General features: G+C 31.4%; 1 protein-coding gene across 1 annotated transcript; it reads left to right on the top strand.

Annotated features, from left to right (window-relative positions):
* The first annotated feature begins 1706 nt into the window (after positions 1–1706).
* LOC7493994 (uncharacterized) lies at positions 1707–3409 on the top strand. Its single transcript, XM_002307711.4, has 4 exons — positions 1707–2084; positions 2426–2528; positions 2708–2869; positions 3088–3409. The coding sequence occupies exons 1-4, from the start codon at positions 1804–1806 to the stop codon at positions 3250–3252; spliced, it is 711 nt and encodes a 236-aa protein (XP_002307747.4). The 5' UTR covers positions 1707–1803; the 3' UTR covers positions 3253–3409.
* Positions 3410–9250: the final 5841 nt, after the last annotated feature.

The raw sequence follows: 9250 nt of genomic DNA, 5'->3' as shown, positions 1-9250 counted from the left end.
ACTATCACTCTATCAGTGTTTATGGATTCTGGAGTGAACTTTAACTACAGCATTTTGTTTACGCGGCCACACAATGTTCTTGTTTTTTTTTTTCAATTATTTTTTAAGTGTGATTTAAACGTTTTTATATATTGAAATAAAAAATAAAAAAATTATAATATTTTTTATCTATAAAAAACAACTACTGTTACGATATCAAACACTGCATTATCTATCTCTTGTAATAGTTATTAAACTTAACTTCAGCTAAAGGCTGAGATTACAAGTCTTGTCATGGATCAAGCGGATAAATTTCTTAAGAAAAAAAAATATCTTCTTAAAAAAATCAATGAAATTTTAACTTGGATTACTGAGTTGCAAAATAACCTTGTTTTTTACTAAATCACACTCGATCAACTACCTCTATTTATTATGAAACCTGACCATGATTAAGACCTGAATTTATCGGGTCATGAGTTGACTCATCAAGTCTAACCATGTTTCAATTTTCATAACCATGTTTTTTTGCCATGGGATTGCACACTTCTTTCATTACTGATGAACCTAATATACTTGGACTCAGCAATGTATTTAAATTATTTTGATATGTTGAAATAAAAAAAATATTTTGTAGCATTTTCAGATAAAAAACACTCTGAAAAAACAATCACTACTACAATAATAAACATTGCATTAATTTGTGTTTTGTAATAATTATTAAACTCAACTCCAAATTAAGGCTTAGGTCATAAGTCTTGTCATAAATCAAGCGAGTTAATTTATTTTCTTGAGAAAAAAAAAAGGATATCATTTTAAAGAAATCTATGGATTTTAAACCAGGATAACTGAGTCGCAAATTAACTTAGTTTTTTATGGAATCACACTTGATCAACTACCTCCATTTATTATGAAACTTGACCGTGATCAAGCCCTGAATTTATCTGGTCATGGGTTGACTCACTATGTCAAACCATCATAGCCATGCATTTTCGTCCTGGAAGTCCGCGCGTGCACACACATATATATAAAAGGTATAAGATATTTTTATTTTTTATTAATGACTCTATAGTTTCTTTACTTCAACAAAACAACAAGTTTAAGGATTATAAATACCCCTTGAACCATCTAGATAAGGGGTTTACAATCTATTCATTCTGAATATTTTGAGTATATATTTTTTATATAGTTTATTTCTCTAAAATATCATTATTTTTTTATATCTAAAAAGATATTTACTTAAGCATACAAGACTTTTTAATTTTTTTTTTAAAAAACCTTATGCAAAGTATCTACTACCAATTATAAACCACCTTAATTAAAAAAAAAATCAAGTTACTAAAAATAAAAAATTAATTAATTATTCAATATATAAACCTTACTTCTAACCTAACTAATTGGATTTTTTTAGTACGCTACGGTAGCCAAATCTGTTGGAGTAAAGTGGATTCCCGTACTTTCACGCAGTGTTTGCATTTCCAAACGAGAGGAGAATGAATGATAACAGAATAAATTTGCTCTGTTTGACAATGCTGTTAAAAAAAAATGAAGCTGAATTTTCAATTTTTAATGGGCTCAATCTTACATATAGGAATTTTTTCAACCTGTGATGGGCCTAGACTGGTACATAACATCACTGGGCCTAGAAGCAGATCAACGAACAAGTCTAGGAAGAGTTTCCCAAATCTAAGTAAAGCCCAAAGAACAACAAAGTGAATGACAGAGCGTGCAGTGGGCGAATGACGACGACACAGGGAGTGCATCTTTCCTATTCTTGAAGCACCAACCCTTCGAAAGACCAGACGAAACAGAAAAAGACCAGAAAAGATGCAGAGACAACATCGTTTTACTCTAACTCAGCTCCTCTCCTTCATACTACTACCTGTCGTTAAATTGTCTATATTGACCGTAGAATCCCAGAATTTGCCACCTGCGAGGTACGATGGGTTCGTGTACGAGAATCGCCAAGGTGATTTGAACTCCATCCTGGTCGAAGCATTCTTTGACCCTGTCTGCCCTGATTCCAGAGACTCCTGGCCACCTCTCAAAGAAGCCCTTAAACACTATGGCTCTCGTGTTTGGCTCGTCGTTCACCTCCTCCCCTTACCGTGAGTAATCTTCTCCCTTTTCTTTATCACAAAAATGGGAAACAGAAATTGTGTACAGCATAGCTTTATTTTTTCTGAAACTGGTAAAATAAATAATTGGAGACCAATTCTGTATTGTGTTGATTAGTGTTATTACAATTGGTCAATTAAGAAACTTCATTCATTACTGATCTTTTAACCTTGATTAAGCATAATATGTTGACTCTTGTTGAGATTTTATGGATTAGTTAGCGTTTGTTTATAGTTGTAATGATCCTGGGAGTGATGCTTTCTGTTTATTTTGTTATTGTGGGCCGATCATAATTTTCTCTTGAATTGATATGTTTGTCTTTCCATTTCAGCTACCATGACAATGCATTTGTTTCTTGTCGTGCTTTGCATATCGCTAACACTCTCAATAGTTCGTTTACATTCCCTTTGTTGGAGGAATTCTTCAAGCATCAGGTTATAATTTTCTCTGCTAATGGAGTAATGGTGACTGCTTCTTTTGATTGCCCTTGTTTTTTTTTTCCAACCCTTTGAAAACGCACTTCCTTTTAAACATGGATAGTGTAAATGGGCGGAATTGGTTTTTAGATATTTGAGTTTGATGCAGACTAACTTGTTGGGTGTTTTAAATTCAGGAGAAGTTCTATAATGCCAAAACAAGCAATTTGTCAAAAACTTCTATTGTGGAAGAAATCGTGAAGTTTGCAACTGTAGCAGTTGGGAATTCTTATTCTTCTGCTTTCGAATCTGGTTTTAATGATAGACAAACTGATCTGAAAACAAGGGTTTCTTTCAAGGTAAGATGGCATCTTTCGATTTTGGCTTGACGCGAAGTTTATAGTATAGAATGTTTAAGTGTGCCAGAACCAATGTTTGCTGTATCCTGCAGTTTGTTTTCGGATTGTAATTTCCGTAAAATAACACCTTGCTCATAGATTGCAATTCTCTGCACGTTACAATTTCTCACTTTCTTCTCTGTGAACACTGTTCTTATTCAACACTTTCTGTCATGCAGTATAGTACTTCAAGAGGGGTATTTGGCACTCCCTTTTTTTTCGTCAATGGATTTGTTTTGCCTGATGCTGGTTCTCCTTTGGATTACAATGGTTGGAGAAGCATTATTGATCCATTGGTTGGTGCAAAGAGTAGTCAGAGCATCAATGTTCCCCATTTCATATGAAGGGTATGGCTTGAAAGACCTCAGGCACTTCGTTACATGTTTGTCTGTGTAGAAGAAAGAATCAACACAGTGCTATATAGTGTTGAGTTCCTGTATCTCTGTGCCTGTCTGCCTGTAACTGTTAATGGTATTGCAATAAAGGTTTTATATTTTTGCTTGGCTGTCTCTAACAAAGCAAGAGCATCTTCCAAACACATTTGTAGATTCTTGTTAAGTAGACAATTTTTTGTTCTCTCCTTTTAGTAGCTGATCGATGGTACCTAAGCCCTCAGGCAGCTAAGTAAGGTCAGAGGGTCTGAGTTCGTCAACGAGAGGGGGGCCATGGGGGTAGAGAGCTCCCCCTGAATCCAACCTTATGGCTAATTGTAGAGTAAGCATGCAAGACCGGATTAAATTTAAGCTTCCTTTGAGAAGAAGAGACTTGTCTTCATAGACTATCCCATTCAGCCTCAACGTGCCAATGGCTAAGATACAACTTTCCAAGGGCTGAATTCATGATATAATAGAGAGATAACATTTTTATTTTTGATATACTTGTGTCAAGTAAATAAGGCAAACGCGACTAAATGCTTTGATTTATAGAGAGGGTTTTTTTTCAATGCTTTCCTTCTGAAAATTTCCAGATTTCTTGCGTAAATGAAAATTAGAGTGAAAAGGATTCATGGATTGGAAACTAAAGAACTATATAAAAGAAATAGAAATGGATGGGTATGTATATATATTAAAGGGAAAAAATTATTTGGCTTTTACTGTACTTCCTTGTATAGAATTATTTGGATAATTTTGGAGGGGCTATAAGACTTTTAAGGTTTCCTTTGGTTAGCGTTTCAAGATAAAATAGAAAAATATAATTGTTTTTGTCCTGAAACAATAATTAAAGATTATAAACTAGCAAGGGCGGCAGGCTCTGCAGTCCCTTGAAGGCTCCGCCCCTGGCTAGGAAGGCCGGTCGTAGATTAAGCCAAGGGGCTCGTTTTTTACGACTATAGCTAGTGGTGGTAGACTTAAGAACGGTAAAAAGAATATAATATAGTGGTTTGTTTGTCCTCAACTCGGTTGCCAAAACAAGGACTGGTTTGTCCTGAATTCGAGTGAGAATACATGTGAAGGATGATCGCCTTTTAGGGCAGGGTTTTCGCGCTCAAATTTGTACGAGGAGAATTCATTCGATTCATTGAAATATATAGTAGTGTATGTGGTTCTATATTCATGAAAGGCCAGGTTTTTCCATCTATTCCATTGAGACTAACCTTTTTATTGTCAAAGATGATTAATTAGTTTTATATTAGACCCAGGATATCTAAACTCATGATCACTTAAAAATAAAAAAAATCAAATGAAGATAACATGAGTGAATCCGAGATAATTTAATCAACTTACTATCTAGGACCATGGTAACACTAAAAAAAAAGTAAAAATAAAAAAAAATCAATGACCAACAAAACTAATTTTAAAGGCTAAAACTAGAAAAAAATAATTAAAAAAAAACATGAAAGATAAAAACTCGAGTTAACCAAGATTCACTCTAATAATCTACCAATCGTGATATAAGATTGAGATAAGAAAATTATTTTAAAAAAATTAACTTAGAAAAAATAATCAAAGCTAAATAAATAAAAAAAACATTGAAAAAATCAAGTCATACGTTGAAATAAAAAAAATCTCAAGACTCAATAGCTCGGGATAACCTTATATAAAAGAACATCATAAAAAATAAAAAATCTCAAGATCCAATAGCCTAATATCAAATGATGAAAAAAAAAAACATTGAAAAAACTACAAAGCAACCTGTGTTAACTTAACTAACCTGCGACTCAGAATAAACTTAGAGGAAGGAAATGAAAAAAAATAGAAGTCTCAAGACCCAATAATCTAATATCAAATGATAAAATTAAAAATAAAATAAAAAAAGATCGAAGTTAAATCGGGCTAATTTTTGAAATCAGAAACTGTGGTTAAGAGAAGAAGTATTAGATTTGATATAAAAACAAAATAAAATCAAATGAAAAATAATGAAATTAAAAAAAAATAATTTAAAAAGGAATAAAAAACAAAGAAAGACCAATAATAAAAAAAGAATCATGGTTAAAAGACAAAATAAATGGGAGGATACCCTGATTTTTTTGTTGACCTGGTACTAATTTCAAGAAGTCGAGCTAGAAAAAAAGGAGAGGATCGGAGGAGAAAAAAAGTCTATTGTTGCCAAATTATTGTGATTTGAGCAATATGTGTCGCCTAATAAGCTCCACCTCTAGTGTACACTTCGGACGACACAGTAATTTGAAAATTTTGATCGCCAAACAATGCCACATACATCATCAAAAGGGCACGAGCAACATTCAAGGCACAAGCCACCAACATTTTTATTTATTTATTTATGAAAATATTAATTTTCCCATAATCTAAATAGAGTGTAAATGGAAAAAAAAAACCATGAGAAAAATACTAAAATATCCTTTGACTCGTCTATGTAACTCTGTTTGCAAATAACCTTCGAATCCCATGAAAAATATCATTCCACCTCGCAATCAAGGCAAAAACTTTGAATATAGAAGAGCAAAAAAGTAAGCTCCTTTAGTTTTTATATATATATATATATATATATATATATATATATATATATATATATATATATATATATAATTGTGGATTCCGCCCAGATACAACCAGTCCTTGGTGATGTACCTCATTGATAATGCATTTGAGATTTTCTTTCTCATAAAATTTATATGGATTCCGCCCAGATACAACCAGTCCTCTGCCAAGAATCACATGGTAAGTCACATTTGAACGTGAGGAAACATCGTTTGCTTCAATGACTGACTGCAGTTGTGGGAAGGATCATATTTTCTGGTTTTTCTTTCCAACGTCACCCAGAAGCCACCATGGATCAATTCAAATTATGTTCTGGTTTTATGGTTGAGGATATTCTTAATTCAAAAATGGTCATGTGTCTAAGCCCACCTCTCTCTCTCTCAAATAACACTTTGGCCGATCAAGGAGAATGACAAGGGTATTCAAAGATAAGTTTCTACTGTATTAATAAATTATTTATTATTTTTTAGATATTCATATTTTATTCATTGAATTTATTTGAATACTTATTATTTAAGTATTTTTTATTATTATTAAACATAAAATAAAGGAGTCCATATATATGTGTAAGACAAATACATATGTGTTAGGACAAGTTTTGGATCAGTAATATTCACATCTTATTTATTATTTATTGACTGGAGTAAATTAACTATAAAAAATATTCAATTATTCGAATCAGTTCAGTTGGGCCATCGTGATCAAGTAAAAATATCCGGTTGGGACATAAAAACATTTGAACTTGTGCACGTGCACTGGGTTTGAAGCCCGTTACGGAGATCCGTGGGCGTTTCCGCAAACTAGGGATGTCCAAAGCTGACAAGGTCAAAGACCAAAAGCAGTAGCATTAGTAGTGGGAATAAGAATAACTCTTTGCTGACAAGTCGAGCACACGGACCTTCCCTTTTTCCTCCTTTTCTTTAAATATAAAAGTTGCACTTGTTATTGTCTGTTTTTGTTGTCAAAATTGTATTTAGATGTATTTTGAAAGTATATTTGATATGAAAAAATATATTAAATTAATTTTTTTTAGTGTTTTTTTTATGATTTTGATATTTAAATGTAAAAAAATTTAAAAAAAATATTTTGATATATTTTTAAATAAAAAATATTATGCTAATCACACTTAATCTTTAACTCTGTGACCCTGTTGTGTTGAGACCACCACATAAAATACAGTCTTTCTTGTTAATTACCATATATTAGGCCGGTTCTTGTATTAACTTTATAAGTGTGAGTCTAGTATTAAAATGAATTTTATTTTCATGGATATATATAAATCAGTGTAGGATAAGATATGTAATTTTAAAATCACCGGAGAATGAAATTTAATTTTGATTAATAAATAATTTGGTATGAAGATATTCTTGTGTTAAAAAATTAAATAATTAAAATATCAAATATCAATGAATTGATGTTTTTTTTTTTAAAAAATAATCTGAAATTGGTCTGTGCTTAATTATATGATAATACTCTGTTTATGATTAATCTAGAGTGGATTGGAATTGGCTACTTCTTGCGACATGACATGATAGAGACATTCACGAACATCTTAGGGCTCAAGTTGCTTCCTTTTCCCTTTTCTTCCAGTCAATGCCTTGTTTGCTAAGGAGGAAGTAAAGACTAAAAAACAATAAATCCAATATATAACTTGTATGATGATATGTTAGAGATTTTTTGAGCGATGGATATCTATTATTTAATTTTAAAATTATAATTACCTAAATTGAAAAAAATAAAGTTTTATATATTAAAATATACTTCAATTTTCTTCTCACCACTTACGTGTAACAATCAAAGGCATGACATAAGATATATTTTGTCATTTAAAACTCACTTGAAACTTTGATATTCTTGATAATTTAGCCAAAAACAAAATACACTTTTTATATATATAAAAGATATAATTGATAAAATAAAAAGATTTTGGATTTAATTAATAAAGCAATAATATATTTAATACAAAACCTTTTCCCCATAATAACAATAATATTGTTTGGGTAATAAAAAATACAGTTGAAACCTGGCCGTTATGAAATCAACCAGAAGCTTTAAAGTGACGAGCCGGGTTAAAAACTGGTTCAAGCTAGAAAAAAAAACTATCTTTTTTATTGATAATAAGATTATGTTTTGTTTTTATGTTTTAAAGCATTTTTAAATTAGACATGTTTGGATGTCTAAATTTATAATTATTAAATATGGCTAAACCTGAAAAACTCGGAATTTAAAATTTTATTTGAATAATTGATTTAGAGAATACATTTATTTGATAGAATTTAGTTAACCTGAGTAACTTTATAAAATTTGACTAAACTGACTCAATAAAAAATAATAATGTCATTTTAATGTAAAAATTAATCGATACAATACCACTAATTTAATGAATTAATATTTTTAAGCCGATCGAACAAGTATGTCTAACCCTCCCAAGAAAAAAAAAAAAAAAAAAACCCAACAAAGATTAACAGCATTGGCCTAATGATCTACTGGAACCAGTAAGGGCACCACGGGGCCACGAGGTTAAAATCTTCGTCGAAACAATAAAAAATTTGGATTTGTGTGTTAACTGGGTTTGCAGCTCATTACGGAGACCCGCAGGCCAGGGATGTCCAGAGCTGACAAAGTCCAAGACCAAAAGCAATAGCATCGGTAGAGGGAATAAAAAGGGAATAGCACTTTGCTGATAAAGTCAAACACACAGATCTTCCCTCGCTGTGGAGTTATTTGCGCGCATCTCCTACAGTGTTGCTTCTGTCATGTTGTCCTTCCCAAGCTTTTTTCCTTTTCTAATAATATAAAAGTTTCAGTTGTCACCGCCAGTTTTGACAGCTGGTAGTTGTTGTTTTTAAAATATTTGTAAATTATTTTGTATTTGAAAAATTATTAAAATATATTTTCACAGTTCTTGTAATAAATAAATAAATTATAAAAAATATTATCTTAATATATTTTGAATTAAAAATTATTTTTAAAAAACATTATATAACCCCTAGCCTTCCACACTTTAATCAACTATGTTAAGACCACCACATAAAATTCATTCTCTATCTCTCGTTAATCACTTGATTATATTTATTACCATGTATTAGGTTGGTTCCTAGATTAACTTTACGAGTTTGAATCTAATGATAAAATAAAATTTATTTTCATGGATGTATTAAATTAGTATAAGATAAGATATGTACTACTACAATTTCCCAAGAATAAAATTTATTTATTTTTTAGATTAACGTGAGTGTCCGGGCCAACTTGCGGGCACCTCAACTAATCTCACGGGTCCTAAAATTAATAACCATGTAAGTCTCCAGTGATCCCGATGTTTGTGGGACTCAAATTAGTGATTTTTAGAAAACAAATCCAGAACCTAACCAATTAAGAGACGTCCCTCAGGGTTTAATCAAAT

The sequence above is a fragment of the Populus trichocarpa genome, chromosome 5, assembly GCF_000002775.5.
Source record: "Populus trichocarpa isolate Nisqually-1 chromosome 5, P.trichocarpa_v4.1, whole genome shotgun sequence".
Taxonomy (NCBI): Eukaryota; Viridiplantae; Streptophyta; class Magnoliopsida; order Malpighiales; family Salicaceae; genus Populus; species Populus trichocarpa.
This window is presented reverse-complemented; position numbering and strand designations above follow the sequence as displayed.

Bases quoted from the DNA above. Each gene is read 5' to 3' on its own strand.
- LOC7493994 (XM_002307711.4), top strand. From the start codon at position 1,804: ATGCAGAGACAACATCGTTTTACTCTAACTCAGCTCCTCTCCTTCATA. The intron at 2,085-2,425 runs GTGAGTAATCTT...TTTCCATTTCAG, and splicing joins GTTCACCTCCTCCCCTTACC to CTACCATGACAATGCATTTG. The intron at 2,870-3,087 runs GTAAGATGGCAT...TCTGTCATGCAG, and splicing joins AAACAAGGGTTTCTTTCAAG to TATAGTACTTCAAGAGGGGT.